Raw genomic sequence first — 23,465 nt, 5'->3', positions numbered from 1 at the left:
TGCAGCTTCTCTGGGTGTACTGGGGTATTTTTGGTAACCAAAACATAAAAAATAAACTGGATGGCCCTAACTGGTTTGGCTCAGTGGATAGAGTGTCAGCCTGCGGACTGAAGGGTCCCGGGTTTGATTCTAGTCAAGGGCACATGTCTGGGTTACGGGCTCGATCCCCAGTAGGGGGCATGCAGGAGGCAGCCGATCGATGATTCTCTCTCATCATTGACATTTCTATCTCTTTCTCCCTTCCTCTCTGAAATAAAAATATATATATTTAAAAAAATAAAAAATAAACTAGATGGCCTGGTGGTGTGGCTCAGTGGTTGAGTTTCGACTTATGAACTAGGAGGTCACGTTTCGATTCCCGGTCAGGGCACATGCCTGGGTTGCGGGCTTGATCCCCAGTGTGGGGTGTACAGGAGGCAGCCAATAAATGACTCTCTCATCATTGATGTTTCCCTCTCTCTCTCCCTTCCTCTCTGAAGTCAATAAAAACATGTATTAAAAAATAATAATAAATAAGCCCTAGCTGGTTTGGTTTAGTGGATAGAGCTTTGGCCTGAGGACTGAAGGGTCCCAGGTTTGATTCCAATCAAGGGCACATGCCTGGGTTGCAGGCTCGGTTCCCAGTGTGGGGCATGCAGGAGGCAGCCAATCAGTGATTCCCTCTCATCATTGATGTTTTTATCTCTCTCCCTTCCTCTCTGAAATCAATAAAAATATATTTAAAAATAAATAAATAAACCAGATTAACTCCAACTATTATCCACATTTTGAATTTTTGCCTCATTATTTTCAGACTTATTTTTTTAAAAAAACTTTTATTTAGGAATGATAGATTTATAGAAAAGTTGCCAAGACAGTACAGAGTTTCTGTAACCTTTCACTCAACTTCTCCTTAGTCTGGCATTTGTCGGAACTACGACATGAACATTGCTACAACGCTATTAGCTAAACTACAGGCTTTGTTCACGTTTCCCCAGTTTTTCTACTAATGCCCCTTTCTTGTTCCAGGAGCCCACATTGCATTTAGTCATCATGTCACTCCAACCACACCAGCCCTTTTCTCCTGGAGGCATCACTGAGACCAGATGCTGTCCAATACTGATTTTGGGTCTTTCTGGACCCTTTAAACCGCCCCCTCCTAGGTCAGGCCTTCTCCTGGGATTTCCTTATCTGCCTTTCGAGTGACTTTCAACATCCGGTGGGCCTCCCCTCGCTTTCTTCCACGACCAAGAGCACTTATGGCTTTGTTTCTACTTCCTTGTCTGCTCAAGAGCAGCAGTTGGAGCCAGGGCCCTGGGTTCCAATCCCAGCTCTGCTGCTTACCAGCCATGGGACCCTGGGCGCATCACATGACCTCTCTACCTCAGTTTGCTGACCTGGAAAATGGGGATAAGAGTCCCTACCTCACGGGAAAGGGTGAAGATTAAGTAAGTGAATGTATATCAAGCGTCCACATCAGAGCCTGGCACTTGGGAAGTGCTCGAGGTCCCTGGGGCACCTCGCCCGCCTGCTCCAGCAATCACTCACATCCAGAGCCCGGGCTTGGGACACACAAAATTAACTGCACTTCAGCAGCCCTGTGCTTCCTAGCTCCCTCATGCCTCTCTCATAGCCCTCATGTGGTCTTCACAGTCACATGTCCTTTCAACTCTGAGTATCCGCCTTTCCTACCGCTCCCGGAGGGAGGACATAGGGCAGGGACACCCGGTCAGCTCAGGTTAGCCCTGCCCTCGGGAGCGTGAAGACAGACACAAAATGAGACCATCCCATCAAGCACCCCATCATCCCCCTCATGGGTTCTGTGGCTCCTGGGCCTTGGGGTCCCCCAGCTTTCTCGGTGCCTCTATGAACTGACCTTCCTGGGGAAGGTGCCTCTCCCCAAACCCAGCTCCTCCTGCTTCAGTGCCTGACCCTCATCCCTCACCAGCTGGGGATGTGACTGTGGAAAATCTCCTGACCCACAGGAGCGAAGACCCACAGCTCCCACCTGCCTCAGCCCCGACACCAGCTGCTCTCTCATGCCGGCCTGCCAAGCTTGTAATCTGAAAGGTGGAAATCTCGCCTACCAGCTTTTTCTCAATACCATTTATCCATAGCTTACTCCGGACCAGGCACAGTGGGTAAACCTTGTCTCATGCCAAACTTGTGCCATGAAGGCTACTGTTAGAGAGCACCTTACAGATGAGGAAACTGAGGCAGAGGAGCTATTCTGAGTTCCGATCTGATGGAGTCCCAAGTCCCTGGTGTTAACATCTCCTGTGTGATGAAGGGGTTCAGAGCAACATGGGAACTAGTGTGGGTGGGAGGGAATGTGTGTGGTCACATGAGCAGTCACTGGGGGCGGATGCGGGCTCACCTGTAGCAGCTCCAGGTCTGCGGGCTCTGCCTGGGTGGGCACCAGCTCCGTCAGCATCTCCGACATCACCCTCACGTTCCCACTCACCATCTCCAGCTCGCTGCGCAGCTTCCCGATCTGAAACACACCGTCGCCCGGTGAGAGAGGCCGGAGGCCTGAAGCCGATGCCACCCACAGGGCTTGAGCCTGGTGCCACCAGCCAGGGTGTGGTGCCCAGAGGAGCTGGCCTCCAGCACCCTCACTCGGCGCCCCCCTCACAGAGGCTCTACCAACCGTTATCATCTCCAAACTGGGGAGCCTGCTGCAGGGAGAGGCCGAAAGGAAAGAAGCGGAGGGCGGATGCACCACAGAGCCTGGCTGGAAGCTCCAGAGCTCCTGGGCCCACGGGCAGCTAACGAGCCCCGCAGGGCATTCCCCCGGAGAGGACAGTCAGCGGCGCCTCCCTCTCGGGATGGGATTCTCCCTCTCTCCTCTCCTAGGCTTTCTGTCTTGCTCCTGGTCTGTTTGTGGTTGTGTGTCCCAGGCTCCTCTGAGGATGAGTCCCAGTACTGCCCCCACTAGGAGTACGAGACAGACTTAGCACTTGTTGGAGGGACAGGAGCAGGTTCTCAATGATCCAAGAGCCGGAGGTCTTGGCTGGGGGATCGTGGTAATCAGGCTGCAGTCCCTTCACCTGGGTGAGGGGGCAGAGAGTGGCCCCATCTGAAGCTGGGGGCTCTGTGGGGGCCGGTCTCCTTGTGAGCGCGGTGCACACTGTGGGTGGCCAGAGACCAGCACGGAAGCTCCAAAATTCATCTGGCTGAAGACCCCGTTGATCATGGAACACCTCGTGGGTCTCGTATTAAGTGGCTTACGCCTTGGGAAACACTCATTTGTTCTAAATCAGGTGACCGAGTGGATTTCAGAATCTGAATGTCACCATGTGAATTTATGATGCCTGTGATCACAGCTACCTTTTACCAACCACCGATTATAAGTGCCTCAGCACATAACGTACATTGCTAATCAAACTTGACCACCATGCCTGGCCAGCATGGCTCAGTGGTTGAGCATCGACCTATGAACCAGGAGGTCATTGGTTTGACTCCCGGTCAGGGCACATGCCTGGGCTGCAGGATTGGTCCCCAGTGGGGGTTGAGCAGGAGGCTGCCAATCAATGATTCTCTCTTATCATTGATGTTTCTATCTCTCCCTCTCCCTTCCTCTCTGAAATAAAAAATAAAATAAAAAAACAACAAACTTGACCACCATCTTACGAGACAACTATCATTATCCCAGACGAAGCGCAGTGTTCAGACACAGGCAGTGCATTCACCACGGTTCACTGTCACCTTCCAAACCCGGAATACGTTTGCTACATCTGGCCTCTTTAATGAGCGCTCCTGGTGTAAGTGAGCGGAAAAACCACTGCTCCCAAATCCAGCGAGTGCAGGGCACGTGGGACCCAATTACGAGTCTGAGTTACATCACTGGGCGTGGAAGACTGACTGAGTCCCAGGAGACCACGGGCTCTGAGGCTACACAGACGGCCCCGTTTGGTTTGGTGAGAACCTTCTGCACTGGACGCAGTCAGTCTTCATCCACGCAGCTGCCAGGCCTCAGGCAAACTGCTTTACAGTCATAACCAGGTAGATACATTTTACAACCCTTGCTACAGTTTTCCTGTACCTTGAATTATCTGTCCAGTTAGGAAAACTTCTCTAGTAATATTTGCAACTCTGGGAGGTGATTTTATGATATCAAAGTACACAAGTTTCTTTCACACAGGTTGGGGCTGAAGGGCTGTCTGGGGAGCTGGTTTACAGACCCGATGATACGGTACCAGAGACCAGCTGGCGCGCTTTGGAAAGTCAAGTTCCACTTTTGTTCCATCACACACCTGTGCCTTTCTCACCGGCACTTTCGGCAGCTAACCTCTTACATTTGGCTGACATGATGGGTCTGAAGTCTGCAGAACACCTCCCAGGGGCACCCCGACAGTGCAAGGCCCTGTCCCACACCCCCGCAGCCCATGACCAAGCACCCAGCGTACGCTAGCCTGGCAGTGGGTGTCCCTCGCAGGGAGAGCAGCGTCAGCCCCCCACAGACTGCTCCTGGCTGCTGGGGGGCACCTCGCCTCCAGCTTTAGGAGGAACACGCTGAGGGGCAGAGGCTGACTAAGCCATGGGACCCCTAGTCTGAGGAGGGTGCTCTTTCCAAGCTCTCCCAGGCCCTGGCCTGCCCCTGGAAATCTTACACTACGCCCTCTCTTCTTGGGGCTTCACGGGAAGCAGCAGGATGCAATGCAAGGGGTTTTCAGGATTATTTGTGTGGATGTTTTAAACTACTTTCAGCCAGAACCTCTGCTCAAATGTCACGTGAGCACATAAGCAAACCACACAAGGGCAGTGAGCTGCTGTGGGCGAAGGGGCCCCTGCGGGCACTTCCTCTCCCTGGTGCTGCCCGAAGGCTCTACCCAGAACAGAGCTGGAGGCTGGCTGATGCACAGGACAGAGCCGGCCTGCAGCCAGACAGATCTGAGCTCGAATCCCAGCTCTGCCTCTGCTGAGCAGTGTGGCTCTGGGTGAATGCATTTCTCTCTCTGAGCCTCCTCGTCCAAACAGGCGGAATAACAGGCACCGTAGGGTGGCTGTGAGGACCAGCAGAGGCCCCATAGTCTCTTTCATTCCGACAGGGGGTCTTCCCTGACACGTGAGGAGGCAGCCTCCACCGTGCCCCTCGGGGCTCTGACCCTGGCTCGTTTACCTGCTCAGGGGTTGGCGTTATGGGTGTGTCGCTGGGGAGTACAGCTGGGGTGGACACAGGAGCCGCGTGCTGGCTGGGGTCCCCCCGATGAGAGGTGTCAGTGCCAGCAGAATTCTGTCCGGATGGTGTCTCTGAGTTGAACACGGTCTAGAGGACAAACGACTGGATCAGTGAGGCCCGCAGGGGCCCCAGGAAGCAGCTGCAGAAAGCAGCGGGTGATGGCTCCTGCCTCCCCTCCCCACTGTCCCGAGTCTCCTCACCCTCTGGGGTGTGTGGATGGGCGACAGCATGTCTAGGTCAGTCATTGGGAACTCCAGGCCCTTCCGCCGCAGGTCCTCGTAGACGGCGACGACACCAGTCAGATCGGGTGAGCTGCGGAACGCGTCGGCCCAGGACTGAGGGGACAAAGGGACATGGCCGGTAATGACTGTTCCTGAAGCCCTTTTAAGCTCACCTACCCCGTCCCAGAGAACAGCAATTCTGTCCCCGAGTTGCTGGTCCTTTTACAACATCACCCCGACACCCCACTCCACAGCAAGGCCCAATGCTGACAAGTCTCCCCACACACTTAACGTCCAATCAGTAGACAGCCAAGGTGGCCCTAAACAAGAAACAGATCAAGGCGGCAGCAGCAGCAGCAGCATCATCGGCACCTTTCTCCCCGCCCGCCCCGCCCGCCCGCTAGCACGCACCTGGATGAGGTTGAGCACCTTGTCGTGCACGATGGTGGGGGGGTTGTTCTTGGGCAGGATGGTCCTCACCAGCACGCCCTCCACGAAGTCCTGGCTGGCCACCAGCACGTGGAAGCGGTGCCCACAGTTCTTGACACAGGTTTCTAAGACCTGGAGGCCGGGAGGTGCCGTGAGCACCCGTGAGAGGAGGGGAGCACCCCGGGCCCCACCCTCCCACTCGGCTGATGTCCCAGAGTGCAGCCTGGGAGAGGATGGGGCCTCTTGAGGTGAGACCCGGCCCTCGGAGAAGCAGGGACGATGTGGGATCCGGGCTGGCTCACTGGCTGGGCAGAGGGCGGTGTGCTGGCCAGAGGCCCTTCGCTAAGCTAAGTGGCCTCGGTACCTACAGAACCCTGTCCTATGCTCTTTCTGAGCTGAGTACAGTCTGGAGGGAGGTGGCTCTCAGGTGGAAACCAAAGAGGACTTTCAATCAGGTGGACCCTGCGGTGGAGAGCTTCCCTCCAAGTGTCCTGTTCCTATTCACGGCAGCAGCTGCCTTTACTTTTCAGCGCAGCGGATTCACCTGGATATAAGGCTCTGTGGCGGAGGCTGGCACAGAGCTCTCAGCCCCACTCCCCAGCAAACCCGCCCTGACAGCCAGGATGCCCACTCATGCCTGGCTCATCCTGTTGGGGGCAAGGGCTGTCCTCAGCCACCAGAATTTGTTTTATGTTCATTTTTCAGGTGGGACGTTCAGGCGCTATCAGCACCCACCTGCACCTGCCAGGCTTCCTGCCCTGGGGAAGCGTGGGCTCACCCACAGGCCCTCTGGCCTGGGCTCTCCATGGTTGGTTCCGAGGGACCTGCTCGCTCACCAGCCAGTATGTTGGAGAGAACTTTCCCCCAATGGCCTCCTGCCACTCTGTGACCACCAGCAGTGTAGTCAGGACAGCACTTTGCCCAGGACCCTTCCTTCCCAGCCCTTGGAAAAGGGGCCTCGAGTGGCTAGGTGTCCTGCTGGGCCCAGGGAGCCGACCCCAGTGAACCCTGGTCCGGCCATGGCCAGCGAGCCAGCCAGACGGGGCACTCACCGTGAGAGCCAGCATCACCTCGTGGAAGTTCTTATTCCCCGTGATCCTCTTCTTTATTGCTCGAAAGGCATCTTTGGGACTGGACAGAGGAAAAGAGGAGGGATGGCTGAGGCAGGGGCCAGCCTGAGATCAGGGGCTCTGGAGATGGGACGGCTCCTACGAGCCGCCTCCCTGCTCCTGTCCCTGTTTGCTGTGTGTCCAGCCTCTAATCACATCACACCACCCGCCCCACCAGAGTCCCCGGGTTGATCTCCAATATCCGTGGCAGGGACGCTCAGTGTGTGGTCCCGGACCTCCTGAGGGGGGACATGTGAGTGTTGGTTAAAAACCCAGAACTGCCGAAACCGGTTTGGCTCAGTGGATAGAGTGTCGGCCTGTGGACTGAAGGGTCCCAGGTTCGATTCCGGTCAAGGGCATGTACCTGGGTTGCGGGCACATCTCCAGTAGGAGATGTGCAGGAGGCGGCTGATCGATGTTTCTCTCTCATTGATGTTTCTAGCTCTCTATCTCTCTCACTTCCTCTCTGTAAAAAATCAATAAAATATATTTTAAAAAACAAAACAAAACAAAACAAAACACAAAACCCAGAACCTTGACCCCACTCTTGACCCCTGCACCGAACCTGAGGGGATGTGCGTGCTCACCACGCCCCAGGGGCTTGGGTTGCAGATGGAAGTGAAGAACCTGTGACTGTAGGCAGAGCCCTAATGCCCGTCCTGCCAGCTCCTTGCCCCCCCATCCTTTCCCTCACGCTGGGTCTGGGGACACACTGAACAAGCCCACACGGCCCTGCTCCACAGAAGGTCACATGCTCTGTGGAGCTTGGCGCAGGTGGGAAGTGAGCGGGTCCCGGGGTAGAGCGAGTGGGTATGGGAGGGTGGGGAAGTCTTCTCCGAGGAGGTGGCACTACAGCTGAGTGAGAAGGACGAGAGGGAGCCCGCTGTGGGGAGCAGGGCAGCGGGTGAGACAGAGGCAAGACCAGGGCCCTGGGGTGGGAAGCAGGAAAGATGGGCACCCTGAGTGTGGAGGGAAGGGAGGGGCCCAGACATGGTAGGTAGGAGAGTGGATGCACCTCCGTGCAGAGGGCGCCTGAAGACCTTGGTGGCAGCTCTCCCTGTCCCGTCTGTATTTTACTGCCATCTCCATGCCTCACCCCTGCTCCTGCCCCTCAGCCCTGAACAGGTGACATCGATATATTGTCCAGACCGACCACTCTTCCCTAAAAGCCTTTGTGACCCCCAACTCCAGAGCCACAATGCTGTCCCCGTCCTCCACCTCCCTGCATGCACGGCCACGCGGCACTGACGGGGCCGCGGCTAGAGGCCTCACTAGAGGGCAGGAACGAGGGCCCAGCACGCGGGAGAGGCTGTGGGAGCATGAGCACGTGGCTGTGAGGGCCTGCCCTGCTGTCTGACCAGGCGTCTGTCTGCCTCTCAGTGCTCACCAGTTCGGGGCAAGTCAGGGCAGTCAGGAACCCTGACAGGGGTCACCCAACAGGAGAGGAGGCGGCAGGAAAGCCTTCCTGGGAACGACTTCCATGAGGGGCTGAGTGTGCAGGCTGTTAGGCTGTGACAGAGGACACTCGGAGTGGTGGGGCCCATCCCAAAAGCTTGAGGCAATTTGCAGCCCAAAACCCAGGCGCAGCTCCTCGCCCTCGGGCTCCTCCTGGGGGGAAGCTGGTGTTCGCTCCTGGCGGGCCGCTCACCTGTGGCCACCTCAGCTCCAAAGGGACCTGTCCCCACTTCTCACAGAGTGGTCCAGAGAAAGGGCATGGCGCTGGGATCAGAAGTTCTGGTGTGCGTGCCCTTGCTGTGGGCCTACTGTGTGCCCAGTACTCTGCTAGGAGCCCAGAGTGGATGACAAGGAGGCCACCGCCCAAGGAGGAGTGGGCAAGAGACTGAATCTAGACGCCAAGCTCAGGGAGGCGAGGGTCATGCCCGCTTTGTCACTGCTGGGTCCCCAGGCCTCGTGCAGAGCCTGGAACACAGGTGCTCAAGTCGACAGCACGCACCTGAGGGGGTGTGTCTGAGCCCTTCTCAGTCTGCAAGAACCCGCCGTGATGTCAGCTCTCCCGAATGGTCTTGACTGCCTGATGCAGTTGCCCACAGCCCCTCTTGGGCTCCGAGCTGGGTGCCCCTGCCCGCTCCCCGCCTGCCCTCTATCACACAGCGCGGCCAGGCCGAGAGGACCCCCACAGGACAACTGGACTCCCAGTGAAGAACGGAGAGGGAAAGGAGATCCTGCTCCAACTGCTGACCCTGATTTTCCACAACAGAGGCCGCGCCGGGCCGCCCTTCCTGCTGGGTGCCTGCCGCGCCTCTCCCCACCCTTCCTGGATTTCTCTGAGGACAGTGGACGAGCATCCCCGCTCTGCTCCCCTCAGGGCCGTGGGCTTATGGCTAGAATGACTGGAAAGAGTTAAAGTGACTTGCCCAGGTCCAGAGCTGGTCAGTGCCGGCGAGTCAGAGACCAGGAGCCAGCACCGTGGTGCCTCCCCCACACCCCGTAGTGCAAGCTCGGCAGGGCCCCTGGGCGCTGAGCAGGGCACCGTGGCCCGCGCCCAGAAAATGCTTGGCCACGGCCCACTCAGTTCTGCGTCATCTCCACTGCCCTCCCCGTGATCCCGACCCTTCCTGTGGTTTCACACGTTAAGGAAACAAAAGTCTGTTCTTGCTCGCTGAGGAAGCCGGAGTCCCTAACACACTCCAGCCCACAGGATGCAGAGAGGTACGTGGGCGCCTCCTAATCTGAGCTGCCAGCTGGCCCTGGCCTGGGAAGACCTGCCTGGCTGGGGTGTGGCCGGGAGGCTGAATGGGCGGGAGCGTCTGGGGCCACGGGCCAGCCGTACACCTGGCGTCTCTAGGCCTCTCACCCATCTGCCGGGAGGGCTGATGGGACCGTGGCTCCAAAATGTGTGTTCCTGCTGGGGTGGGGCTCAGATGGCCTCTGCAGCCCCCTGGCCCCGAGGGGCACACGGGGGTCTGCCTCTGCGCACAGAGGTGGTGGGATGGGGTGGGGGCTCTCTGGCCGGCTTACCCTTCCTCCGTCTCGTTGATGATGTCGCAGATCTCCATGTTGAGGGCCCAGTCCTCGCTCTGCAGGGAGCCATCGGTAGCTTTCTCTGAGGGAAGGAAAGCACAAGTCACAAAGGCGTGTGGGGTCCCAGATGATAAACTCAAGCGGTGGGGTGTGCTGTGGTGATGGGGGTCGGGCGGGAAGAGAGGGAGGGCAGTGGATGCTTCCCGGGCACCTAAGATGGCCAGGCACTGTGTAAGCTATGCCACCTCCATTGTTCCGTTTTGTCACTTAATTCTTATTAGAAGCCACACTGGTTTGGGAGTGCGCTGTCCTGTGACGGCTGAGAAGCCGTGGCTCAGAGCACTGAACGGGTGAGCAGGTACTCGAATCCAGACGCGCTGGCTTCAGAGTACTTGTTTTTCACGTGACAATATAGGGTGTTTTTGGTTTTTTTAAAAAATAATAGTAATGCTTTTGTTAATTTTAGAGAGAGAGGAAGGGAGGGGGAGGGAGAAACATTAATTAGCTGCCTCCTGCATGCCCCCTTTGGGGATCGAGCCCACAACCTGGGCAAGTGCCCTGACCAGGAACTGAACCAGTGACCTTTTAGTGCAGGGGATGATGCTCAACCAAGCCACACTGGCCAGGGCAATATAGAGTGTTCTGTTTGTTTTTATAAATAAACTATTTCGCTGGTGTTCATCACAGGAACGATGATGGAGGACACTCACACATGTTCTTTAAGAGTGAAGCGTTGTCCCTCCACTCGAACACACCACCCCTCTCTAGATTCTTCTCATACAGTGCATTTTTTTAAAAATATATTTTATTGATTTTTTTTTTACAGAGAGGAAGGGACAGGGATAGTTAGAAACATCGATGAAAGAGAAGCATCGATCAGCTGCCTCCTGCACACCCCCTACTGGGGATGTGCCTGCAACCAAGGCACATGCCCTTGACCAGAATCGAACCTGGGACCCTTCAGTCCACAGGCCAAAGCTCTATCCACTGAGCCAAACCGGTTAGGGCACACAGCGCAGTTTTTAAATAAGTTCCACCACAGCGCGCACGGGCGGTTTTATATGCTGCCTTTTCCAGGCCACATTCCATCATGCAGTACCCCTGGCTGGTATGCCAGGCACACACATGCACTTTTGCCATATGTAAGTGTGTGAAGAGACAGGAGCTCATCAGCGCTTTAAGGTTCAGACACCAGGGCCGTCTCCCTGGCTCCCAGACTCTGGCTCCAGGCGTGAGTGCTCACACCCCGCCGGGCTCACGTGCCCGCTGGCCCCTCACTGTCAGCCAGCTCTCACCTACCAGGAGTGCTCGATGGACCAGCACATGGACGTGATGTGATGGCACAACCGTCCTGCAAGGGAGGCGCGCATCACCCTGTTCACAGGGACACATAGGCTCAGGGGGCTGCACAGCTGCTGAAGCGCCAGGCCTGCTCATGCGCTGGGGATGCAATGGCGGACCAGATGGACATGGCCCCAACCCTAGGGCGCCCAAAGAGGCTGGGCTCTAAGCCCAGGCCTGCCGGGACAGAGGGGGCCGTCTCCGTGTGACTGGGAAGGGTCCTGTTCCAGCCAGGCAGGCAGGCCCATCCCATCCTGTAGGGCAATCCCTGGGCTGGGCCAGCACAGCCAGCTCCCTGTGACTGTGGCTTCTGTGACCTTGGTTTTGAAACTGGCCTGACTTCATTCCACCCTGAGTCCTACCTTGGGCCCTGCGGCCGGATGGATGCCAGGACGGCCCAGGACACATGCCAGGCAGCTGAGGCATCCAGGTAGGGACCCAGCGGCAGGGAAGGGTTGCTGTATTCCCTGGATTATGGCTGGGGGAGGGATGAGGAAGGGGTCCCTTTAAAAGGGTTGAGAGATGGACTTCTTCACCCTACAATTATGTGGAGTGTGGCTTCTTTGTGTCACACTCTCCACCCTTGGGGACTCACACACTTACTGAGCTAATGGGAAGAACCAAGAATGGACAGGCACCCTCTGAGCAGAGGGTGGACCCACTCTGTGGTTTAGGGGGCAGTGGCTAATCACCATGCAGAACCCGCCCCCTCAGAAACCACGTCTCAGTGACCCGCCACAGGCCGGAAGGATTAGTCACCCGACTCCCGGACTGCTCTCACTGGCACATCCAGCTCCCGACTCCCATCCTCCCATCTCCTCACCCGCCCTCCTCCACTGCCCAGCCGGCCACCACCCGCTGCTCTCGGACCACTGCCTCAGCTCCTCCTGCCTCGCTCCTCCTGTCCATTCTCCCTCCTGCCCACACTCAACTTTCTGAGACTTGAAAGTGATTGTGTCAGTCTGGGCCCCAAATCCTTCGAAGGCCCTGAGCCCTCAGCCAGGCCCCAGGCCCTTCAACAACAGCAACGCTTTAGTTTCTGTTATACTAGTACACTCCGCAACACCCGGCGCAGGCAGCTGCTCCCAGAAGTGTGACTGCTCCTCACAGACGTGTAAGGTGCACACTACCGCCTCCTCTAACTGACAAGGAAACGGAGGTGCACGGCTGTGCCAGGTGGTGAGGGAGGAGCGGCCACTGATGCCACTGGCCCATCTCGCTCAGGGGTCGGGAGCTCTGCTTTCCCAGAGGGCTCCCTGGACCATGCAGGCACCTGCCCCTCCTCCCCGACCCCTGGCTCCACCAGCAAGCCTGGAAGTAGCTCCTCTATCAGATCCCTTCCGACCCCAGCGGCCCTTGACATGACGGACACCCCTCTTCTCCTGGGGGAGAGGGCACGGGTTTAGAAGGGGTTACGGGGGCAGCTGGGATATCTGTCAGGATGCCATCCAGAGGAATCAAGGTGGGTGCAGAGGGACCTCGAGAACGAGTCTGAGCACAGCTGGCAAACTCTTTAGCCCTCATTGCCAGCACTGGGCAGAGCCATTCAGAGGATGGAGTGGTTTTGGGGCGGAGGGAGGAAAAAGGGGAGTTTCAGGCAGACTAAACAGGAAGGGGAGAGGAGGAAGAGAGAGACAGGCCCATCTGAACAATTTCAGTGACGAGGGGGTGCCCAGATCAGGCCCGGCCCTGCCACACGCACCACCTCCCTCCCTCCCTTCAGGTGGGAGTGGACTCAGGACTGGGGAGACTTCCTGAATGAAGATTCCATGAGTTGGTGTGTTCCATTAAGGGCAGAAGTTTAAACCCACAGGAACCTGGGGATATTTGTTTTGTTCTGTGTTTAACCACAAAAGCAACTCAGCTAGCTATTTTAAGAAGAGGGAATAGGAACACGGACAATGGCGACCAGTTCCCAGAGACTGACAGCTGACTTCTGACCTCTGAGCTGTCGGTGGCAACCTTCGATGGCCTGGTAGCAGTTCTGCTCTTGTCCCAGCTCCAGAGGAGGCCAGGCCTCGCAAGCCTCCACCAGCCGCTAGGCCGCACGCTGTCTAGGGCTGGCTGGCCCGTCTGCCTGCTCAGTAGCCTGTCCTCTCCATGCTGGGCCTGGTCAGACACCGCCTCCCCAGAGGGCTCCAGAGAGCGGCCTGGCACCGCCTGGCACTGTGGCAAGCGCAGTCAGGTGGGGCAGCGGCACAGGCTTGGAGCGGGACAAGTCTGGCCCCACCTCGTCACTCAGAGACCATGGGCAAGGGCCCAAGCCCTCTAAGTGTCCCTTTTCTCATCTGTCAAACCAAGATAAGACTGTTGGCTTCACGGACATTGATTATCAGCCAGACAATGTCAGGGAAGGAGCAGTGACCAATAGCCACTAGGCACCGTGACCTGACTTGGGCTGAGAGCAGGAAAGAGTGGCCACCAAAGACACGTCCTCACCACCTTATGTTGGGGGAGGGAGGGCAGGTGATGCTCAGTGCCCGGGAGGGGAGGGGGGAAAACCGGGGCCTGTGTGGCCCTAAACTCATACACTCTCACCCTGCTCTGCCTGGAGGATGTCTCTTCTGCCTTGGGTGGGCTCTGAGCTCTTGGGGACATCTCTCTCTCACCAGCCCTACTCTCTGGTGGGGCAGAAAACAGGTTTGGTCAATGTGTGTAGAAGGGCTGGCCGAGCCTCCAGATGGCCTCGCTGCTCCAGGTCACTGCTGAGTCCCCTTCCACCCCTACCCCCACCCTAGATAGCGCTCTCTGTTCCACTGACCTTAAGCTCCCCCTTTCCACTCCTGAACCCTTGATACTGGGATGTTTCTTACAAAGGACGGCCTCTCAGAGCTCATTTTTCCTTTTTACACTCCATGATGTCTTAGATTCAATGAAATACGGTCTGTAAATAGCAAGGGAATGCCTTCAAGGCCCATGCGGAAAGCAGACCTAGTCCCACCAGTTCCCTGACCAGGGGACAGGGACAGACCGGGAGCTGGCTGACCAGGTGGAGAAGACAGCCACATGCTGCTCAGCTCGGGGCGGCTCCCACAGGCCCTCTCCTGAGAGCCCCCTCCGATGACTGCCCCCTCCGCGAGCGCACGCAGTCATTTCCTTTTTAGTCATTTCACATTTACTGATGCCGTTTTTCCAGCGTAAAAGTCACGTACTCATATCACTCAAAGGACCCAGAGTGACCCTTTGTGAACATTTTTATCTAGTCTTGACTGTTTTCAGGTTTTAAAAACACATCGGTACAAGTTTTAAAGTGTATAATAGTACTAGTGGCCATGCGCACGAATCTGTGCGTGAGTAACTCGCTGCCGCTTGCCTCAGCTGGCCACCCACCCACCCACCGCTGCTGGTAGCTCTTTGCTGCTGGTAGCTCTCTGCCCACTGCCCCGCCCTCCTGTAGCTCTCTCTGCTTGTAACTCACTGCCCCGCCTTCCTGTAGCTCTCTGCCCACTGCCCCACCCTCCTGTAGCTCTCTCTGCTTGTAACTCACTGCCCCGCCCTCCTGTAGCTTTCTACCACTTGTAGGTTGGTCGTGATGTTATGGCGTAATGGATAATTAGCATATTCCTCCTATTATATAGGATTATGGCTATGGTTTGTTTGTATTAAAATAATAACCCTATTCCATAACTTTTAGAGACACACTGAAATATTGATGAATGACAGATGATGTTTGGAATTTGCTGTAAGTAACACCCCTCTGTTTACTTTCCCACCCTCCATCTGCCTCTGCCCCGAGGGTCCCTTAGCCCCTCCACTCTGGCACCTGCCTTCTGCATGCCTTCTTCCTGCCACCTGTTTCCCTCGCTGCCCTCCCCCTATGCTCCTGAGCTGCTGTTGTATGTCCAGTTCTGTGCCAGGTGCTGGAGGAGCAAAGATGGAGAACAGAATCCCAGCCCTTGAGGTGGTACTAGTGGTCAGGGTAACAGCTGGACAAGCATTCTTAGTGCAAAATGGACAAGTGAGAGGACGGAAGTCAGTTCCACGTCCTCTGGAGCTGCGAGGAGGGTGAGCACCAGCGAGGGCACCGGAAGGTTCAGCAGGAGGTGCCGTGGGAGTGAGCGTAGAGCATGAGCTCCCGGCCTGGAAGGTGGAGGAGAGGTTCCGGTGGAGGAGAGGCATGAGCTGAGTGAATGAATCAAGGAGGAGTCAACAGGACGGTGGGAAGAAGGAGGGCTTGAGGGACCTGAGGGAGCCTGGAGGTGCCAGGAGGAGTGAGGCAGCCAGGGGAGAAGGGAGTGGCTGATGAGGCAGAGGGACAGACCAACCTCAGGCTGGAAGGAGGGACTCAGGCAGGCAAGCACACCAAGCCCCACAGCGGCAGCCGCCTTCCTGGCCCACCCGAGAGCCGTCCCTTCCTTCTCACTGCCCAAAGCAGCCATCTCATACCCCAGGGTGCCTGGTCCAGAAGTGGGCAAGCGACCGGTTCTGACCCCTGGGGAGTAAGGACACATCTGCTGGGTGGCACTGCTGAGAGGCGCTGCTGGGACACAGGGGCACAGCCCAGGAGGTAAAGCTTTTTCTCTTTCCTTCCTTCCTTCCTTCCTTCCTTCCTTCCTTCCTTCCTTCCTTCCTTCCTCCCTCCCTCCCTCCCTCCCTCCCTCCCTCCCTCCCTCCCTCCCTCCCTCCCTCCCTCCCGTGAGAGGCTAGCATGGGAGCATGGTGCCTGGGATGTAAGCCTGGGAGGTGACTAGCTCAGACCAAAACAACATGCTAAGGACAGAGAAAGAGCCTGGATGTTAAAGACATCATTGACTGTCGCACCAACCCTGAAACCACCTGCCTTCAGACTTCTTGTTAGGCAAGTATCCAGAGTGGTGGTGGGCTCGGCCTGTGGTGGCCGGGTCCTTGTCACCTGTGGCCGAGGCCCCCTGACTGACAGCTCTGTGGTGCCCTGGCTTCCCCACAGGACTGCTGCACTCTGGAATCAGAGCTACCCTGGGCCTCACAGGCGCTGTTGGCCAGACGCTGGGTGGAGAGCTGGCCCAGCCCTTCTCCCTACTTCCTCCTCTTACCCTGGCCTTCTGCCCGTCAGTCCTACTCCTTCAGGGTTCAGTGTTCCTTCCAGGAATGTGCGTCTCCCCACGCCTCCATCTCAACTCTCCTAAGCCCAGCTCAAGGTGGATCTCTCCCTGTGGAGCCTGCTCTGACCCCACAGGCTGCTCCTTCACTCTGGGCCGGCAGCATTTCGCACAGACCACAGCTACAAGCTGTTTCGTGGAGTCGGTAAAATACCTCTATAGTACTGATTTCTTTGTCTCTCCCATTAGGCTGTGAGCTCAAGGGTGGAAATTATAGCTCATGCATCAACAAATTCTCTACACTAGACGGGACCTGCAGTAAATGTTTGCTGAATGACTGAATGAAGGATGAGGCCATGTTCATCAGCACAAGAAACCTTTGTAAGACTTTAATTTAAATGAAATACCCCCACCTTTTGGCCCCCATGGACTCCTTAATAGCTTATGTGCAGAAACCACGAACTTTCTTCAAACGGGCAGTCCTGTGACTATTTTTGGAAAGTATTGTGCCCTTCCTAACCTGCCCCATGCTAAGTAATCTGCCCTATGCTAAGTAATCTGCCCCCCCCCATGCTAAGGAATCTGCCCCCCCATTCTAAGGAATCTGCCCCCCATTCTAAGTAATCTGCCCCCCCCATGCTAAGTAATCTGCCCCCCATTCTAAGGAATCTGCCCCCCATGCTAAGGAATCTGCCCCCCATGCTAAGTAATCTGCCCCCCCATGTTAAGTAATCTGCCCCCCATGCTAAGGAATCTGCCCCCCCATGTTAAGTAATCTGCCCCCCATGCTAAGGAATCTGCCCCCCCCATGTTAAGTAATCTGCCCCCCATGCTAAGGAATCTGCCTCCCATGCTAAGGAATCTGCCCCATGCTAAGTAATCTGCCCCCCATGCTAAGGAATCTGCCCCCCATGCTAAGGAATCTGCCCCCCATTCTAATATCCTGCTCCTATGAACATAGCACCTGGACCTGCTCTAGAGCCTTCCCACGCTGACTGATCCTGCTGGGACGCAGGCCAGCGGCCCTCCATCCGGAAACTCGGAACTTGCTTACCTGCTCACGCTGGAATGGTATTATATTAAGGCACCTGGAACTATAGTAGATATTTATTAACCCCACCACATGGAGGGGACTCCAAGAGTCTGTCGTGAAGGTACTTTCCCCTGGTCCATGGTGTTTAGCTTTTCTAGTCTCCTCGCAGCCAGGAGTGGCCCTGTGACCCTGTGACCCTGCGCTGGCCCCTGAGACAAACGTGGAATTCCTTTGGCAGCTGCAGCTGGGGCCTTGCCTGTGCTTCCTGTTCCGGGAGGCAAGCACCGGGATGAAACCATGTGCTAAAGGTGGGAGGGGGTGGAGGACGGGGGAAACATAGACAGAACCATCATGAGAACCATCATGAACACACTTGTTCTAGAATCTAGATGGACCCAGACATTTTCACTCAAAAGGAAATCCAGCAGGTCCCTTCAGTTCTGTGGGGAAGCAATGAGGTAGCCAAGTTTGGGTGTGGGATCTGGCCACAGACACATCCCAGTTCAAGTCCTCACCAGGGGTGTGCCGGGAGTCAGTCGTCTGGGCCTCCCTTCCTCCCCTGCGGAATGGGACTAAGGCACTCACTCACCTTGCAGGGCGGTGTGAGCGCGAATGAGAGAACGCACTTTAAATGCTTGGTCTCCTATCTAGCACACAGCAAGCACTAAAACAAACATTTTCGACTACAAATGCAGACCACCCCCCTCTGCCCCCACGCCCCTCCCCAGCAAAACTGTCTTGAAGCCAACTTTTCAAACTAACAGCCCTTTCCAGACCGGGCTTGGAAAGTTGCACCCGTTTCCTAAGCTGCTGAGCAGTCTTTCTTCAAACCCTGGCTGCCTCTCCCCTGCCATTTCTGTAACCACAGGCCGCAAGAGGAAGCCTAAAATACTCTACAAAGACAGCCCCCAATGTCCCAGTTGATGTAACAACTGTAGTACCCAAATGAAAATTATCTCAGGTTAAGGAGTTTTTTGTTTTTTTATTAATGTTTGGAGAGAGAGGAAGGGAGAGGGGGGAGGGGGGAGAGTGGAATATCGACTGGCTCTCCCACATGTCCCGCACTGGTGTTTGAGCCTGTAACCTGGGCACGTGCTCTGACCGGGAATTGAACCAGCAACCCTCAGTGCACGGGAGGACACCCAAGAACCAAGCCACACCAGCCAGGGCAGGTGAAGGAGGGTTTTAAAAGCCTATCCAGATAAGAGAGAGCAAGGCTGTGAAGCAGAGGCTTGAAGTGGCTGGCCGAGGTGTATGTGACATTCTTTTTTCCTCCCCCAACCTGTGTGTGAAAGATTCTCTCTCTCTCTCTCTCTCTCTCTCTCTCTCTCTCTCTCTCTCTCTCTCGCACTGGCTCTGTGATCAAGTCAAAAACCTACAAGTAGGCCTGCGGGCTGGACACCAGGGAACAGGCACAGCTCAGGCCCAAAGGTCGCCTGGCAGAATTCCCTCTTTCGGGGAGGCCAGTCTTTCTTCTATTAAGGCTTTCAACGGACCGGCTGTGGCCCACCACTACAGAGGGTAATCTGCTTTCCTCAGCACTAATCTCATCTAAAAACTACCTTCACAGAAACATCTAGAATAAAGTTTGACCAAATATCTGGGTCCCATCGCCCAGCTAAGTTGCACATAAAGCTAACCACCCCAGGGGTTTACAGTAACCAATGCAAACAAGTTCCACTCCAACAGGGGACAACTCCGTCTGTCCTTCAGTTCTCCACTGTCAGCCTCCTGCGGTCTGGCTGGCCCCCTGCCCCTCTTCCCCCCTCCCTTCCTCCCTGCTCTACCTGCCCCACCAGGAGCGAAGCCCATTCTGTCCTTGGGGCCTGCACAGCAGTTTGGCTCTCCATCAACTGCCAGGTTCCCACAGTCCATCAAGGCATCAGTCCCTGGGAGGCTTTGTCACCTGCCTGGGGACACAGCTAGGAAGGGTGGAGCTGGCATTTACACCCAGATGTTCTGACACAGAAGTCTGGGTTCTGACCCTACTCAGACTGCTTACATCTGAAATGTGCTACACAGGATCATGTTAGATGGTCTCACGGGTACATTTAAAGACATTTCTAGACTTAAATATTCAATTTAATGTGGACTAGGAAAAGAGCATGAACTAACTCATCAAAGTAATGATTTCATGGGTATAATTACACAGGAAGAGGCCGAATTTAAAAAGGTGAGCCAACAAAAGGAAAACACCATGAAAATAAAACTGAAGGCAGCCTGGGGCAGATATTATTGCCATCAGGTGGTGCCCGAAGGAGGAGCCTGGAGAGCCTAGCCTGGATCCACAGCCCTGGGCGAGGAGGTAAGGAGTTAACTGGTCCTGAATCCTCCTGCTGCTCATGGGTGATGGCCCCATAGACGACACTGAGGGATTTTGTTTTTTTCCCCCTAAAATCAAAAGAGCGGAAATCCGGGACTCTACTCTTATTTCTTTGAGCTCAGTGAGGGAACAAAACCTATTCATCAGCTCCATCCACAGGGGCAGTCAAAGGCTCCAATTCCCAAGGGAGAATCGGCTCTCCCCACACCCTGAAACCTGACCTGTGAATGTGGCTGCCACCCAGCCAGTGACTGCTCTTTCTCAGTGACGCCGAGACCGACACAGGCTGCACGAGAGTCAGGGCCCCGGGTTGGCACCCTGGCTCTGCCACTAACCCAGACTGTGCCCCAGCAATGATGATCCACCAATGAAAACCACACTGGCTAACAATTATGGACACGTATAGTCTGGCAGGCACCGTGCCAAATGCTTCACAACATTACAACACAACAACCCCGACTAACAGGTGCTATTATTATCCTTATTTTATAGGCAGGAAACTGAAGCACAGAGAGGTGCTTAACTTAACTCAAGAGCCCTTTCTCGACATCATTCCCTGTGACCCTGAAGACAGACTTTGGCTCCAGCACTTGGAGATCAAGGAGTCAGAGCTTCCTGGCAGCTGTGGGAAGGGGTAGAGATTCTGACTCAGGGGGCCCACGGCTGGAGTGACCTCAAGCATCCCTGATGTGGGCGCCCCAGGCCCCCACTTTGAAGACACTGTTTTCCAACGTTCTGTCTCTGGCCAGCTGGTCTGACCCAGAGGCCTGCAAACTAGGAGCCCATGTGCCAAATGCAGTGTTTTTGTAGGGCCAATCAGAGTAAGAATGGTCTTTACACCTTTAAATAGTTGGGAAAAATCCAAAGAATAATATTTCATGATGTGAAAATTACATGAAATTCAAATTTCAGTGTCCATAACTAAGGTTTGTTTGGACACAGTCACGTTCATTCATGGACAGATGCAGCTGCCTCTGCTTCTGTAAAATAACGGCAGAGTTGGGTAGTTGCAACAGAGGCCAAATGGCCCACAAAACCAGAAGTATTACTACTGATCCTTTACAGAAAAGTCTGCAGAGACTGGCCTAGTCCACCCCCCAGCCAATGCGGGACTCATCTTTACAGTCCCTTCCCTCTGGCCTCTGCTTTCACACCTCCAGTGGTGGGGAGCTCACTACCAAGCCAGGCAGCCAGTTCCATCTCTGAAAGGTGGTAGGGACAGCTATCTGTGCTGGCACTGGACTCTCTCTGAGCCTTGTGGAATCAGCCCTGTCATTCCTCCACAATGGCCATCAGTTCCTCTCTTCCCTCTGGTATCAATCCTTCCCTGTCCTCACCTGTCCCCTCAGTTGTTCCCCACCGATCCCCTGGGGAACAGGGAGAACAGCAGGTGGCTCTGCTACTTGACAGACAAGGGTGCGGGAGATGCAGAGGGAGCGTGGCAGGACAGAGCTGGAGCTGGACCCAGGGTTCCTGCCTCCCAGCCTGGTGGCCCCTCGACAACGTTGCTTGAGCGTCCAGTTTGGTTTTCAGCTCATCACTCCCAAAATGGCATCCCAGAGGGCCCGAGGTATGCTCTCCCTAGTGGACACCTGTGGTCTCTTGTCCACGATTCCTTCTTGTGGCTCGGCTTTTGTGGCTCCAAGAGCAGCTCTCCCATCCACCCCAGGGTTCAGCCTTAGGCTCTGAGATCTCCCATCACATCCAGCTACCCGTCCCCCTACCCTGACGACTGGGGGCTGGTCCCCAGGGTGCCCACATTTACAGTCGCTGCTGGTGTGCCGCTTGCTTTCATGAGTCCGCTGGGTCTCTGGCTCAAAGACCAGCGGTGAGGTGACAGCCAGAAATTGAAAATGGATTGGTGGGTTGCCCTCTGACGTCTGTCTCTAAGATGTGGCCAGTGAGATGGGTCCTCAGAGAATACCTGGGAAAGGTTTTGAAATCCTTGGAAGAAGGCGGCTGTGTCAACACTGCCTAGTCCTAGTTCTCCCAGATCCTTCCAGCCACAGCCTGCGCTCCTGGGGAGTCTGCTACTCTCAGGTGAGGGAGAGTGACCTGGAAACCGGCCAGAACCTTGTGTGAGTCACAGCCGGGAAAGCTAGTCTGTAGGTAGAACAGTAACTGTGGATCTTGAAGGGTGGGACTGATGTAAATTTCAACTAAGCAGTGGTCAGCCAGAGACAGCGTGATGAGGATGCAAGAGAGGAGCCTGGCTCTGTGTCCGGACTCCCACCTGATGAGCTGTGAGGCCTCGGGCAGTGATACCTTCCCTTAGACTTTTGGTGAAAAGGGGAAAGATAGGCATCTCTTATAGGGCCACAGTGAAGAGTTATACTGAGGAGACTAGCATGGCACCTGGCACGTGGTATTTGCTCACAAACTGTTACCTTCCTTTTCCCCTAACATAATGGGACAGTGCCCTGCTGGTGTGATGATGATGGAAATAATACAAATGATGATGGTGACAGCAAGAGCTACGGTTTCACGCCCCCCGGCAAGGTGCCAGGCTCTCTCCAGGGATATCTCACTTCGTTCTCACACCCACCCTGAGAGGTAGATGCTGGTATGACCACCATTCCACCGCCGAGGAAGCGGAAGCTCAAGCGCAAAGGCAGACAGCGAGGGAGCCTGAGCGCTGGGTGCTTTTGAGAGAGCACAAAAGCAATGGCTGGACCTGAAGGGGTCAGAGAAGACCTCAGGGTGAGGTGACGATGCCTGGGGTCGGAAGGGTGCACAGAGGGGCAGGGTGAGGGAGCAGCACCGGAGCTCTGTGAGTGGTACCCCTGATGAACACCATTAGAACCACTGTGCCTGGGGACGCCAATTCTACGGGGCTCTACTCTCAACAGGGACGGAGTTGGCAGCCTTGAGATTATTTCACTCCTGCAGTTTACAGAAATACAAGCAGCTAAAACTAGGGCACCAATAATCACAGATATCGGTGGTACTTCTGCTTCTTTATCTAAAAGAAAAAATATGGAATACTGAGAGCATTAACTCAATGGCTGATATTCTTCATTTAATTTTACTTTTATAGCTTCTTCTGCTTTGGTGCAAACCTCAGTGGCTCTGGGGATTTCATCTGAGCTTTCCTATCATTTCACTGGGATCCGGGTGAGTCACACTTTCCAGCTTCCCCTCTCTGGGCCTCAGTGTCCTGTGTAAAATGAAGGCGATGGGCCCAGCCGGGGTGGTTCAGTCGTTGAGCGTCGACCCATGAACCAGGAGGTCACGGTTCGAATCCCTGTTGGTGGAGTGCAGGAGGCAGCCGATCGGTGATTCTCTCTCGTTATTGATGTTTCTCTCTCTCTCCCTTCCTCTCTCTGAAATCAATAAAAACATATTTTTAAAAAATGAAGGCGATGGGCTGGAGTAGAGATTTTCAGTATGTGGTTTCCAACCCAGTGTCATCAGCATCCCCTGGGACCTCGTTAGAAATACCAATTCTAGGGCTTTGCCCCAGACCTCTGGGGTGGGGCCCCACCTGCCATAAGGGTTAGCGTTAGACGAGCCCCAGGGTAAGGGCCCCTCCCGCAGCAACACTTGGCTTGTGCTTTAAGGCATTATGACTTGGATAGTCTTTCTTGCCCAAGGAGGCCACGCTTGAGCGTAGGAAGAGAAGCTGTTTTCTCTGACCACGAGGCCCGAGTCCAGGCGAGCCTCTCTAGAAAGCCTCGGGAAGATGTGGCTGACTTGGCCAGACTCTCTTTTTTAAAGTAGCGCGTCTCACACTTGGCATGTGTTGAAAGCAGCCCCATTTGTAGTTGGCGAAACAGAGATGAAAGGAGAGCTGCGTTCTCTTTTCAGCTCCCAAACAGTGACTCCCTGGGGGTGTGCTGGTGGGGGGG

General features: G+C 55.4%; 1 protein-coding gene and 1 long non-coding RNA gene across 4 annotated transcripts in view; one reads left to right on the top strand and one right to left on the bottom strand.

The window, feature by feature from the left end:
• Positions 1 to 23,465, bottom strand: part of TOM1 (target of myb1 membrane trafficking protein) — a 36,750-nt gene that overhangs the window by 11,509 nt on the left and 1,776 nt on the right. For all 3 annotated transcript variants that reach the window (XM_036296961.1, XM_036296959.1, XM_036296962.1), the window contains exons 2-7: positions 9,900 to 9,984; positions 6,864 to 6,942; positions 5,794 to 5,943; positions 5,362 to 5,496; positions 5,102 to 5,248; positions 2,357 to 2,473 (exon numbers count right to left, since the gene is read on the bottom strand). In XM_036296961.1, the coding sequence (XP_036152854.1) occupies positions 2,357 to 2,473; positions 5,102 to 5,248; positions 5,362 to 5,496; positions 5,794 to 5,943; positions 6,864 to 6,942; positions 9,900 to 9,984 (713 nt within the window). The remainder of the gene's footprint in view (positions 1 to 2,356; positions 2,474 to 5,101; positions 5,249 to 5,361; positions 5,497 to 5,793; positions 5,944 to 6,863; positions 6,943 to 9,899; positions 9,985 to 23,465) is intronic.
• On the top strand, positions 9,520 to 23,288 carry LOC118649632. The gene is made up of 3 exons (XR_004965710.1): positions 9,520 to 9,590; positions 16,511 to 16,642; positions 17,223 to 23,288. It is a non-coding gene; the product is annotated as an uncharacterized LOC118649632 (long non-coding RNA).

The sequence above is a fragment of the Myotis myotis genome, unplaced genomic scaffold (genome assembly GCF_014108235.1).
Source record: "Myotis myotis isolate mMyoMyo1 unplaced genomic scaffold, mMyoMyo1.p scaffold_m19_p_3, whole genome shotgun sequence".
In the NCBI taxonomy this organism is placed as follows: domain Eukaryota; kingdom Metazoa; phylum Chordata; class Mammalia; order Chiroptera; family Vespertilionidae; genus Myotis; species Myotis myotis.
The sequence above is the reverse complement of the archived record's forward strand: the minus strand, read 5'-3'. Positions and strand labels throughout refer to the sequence as shown.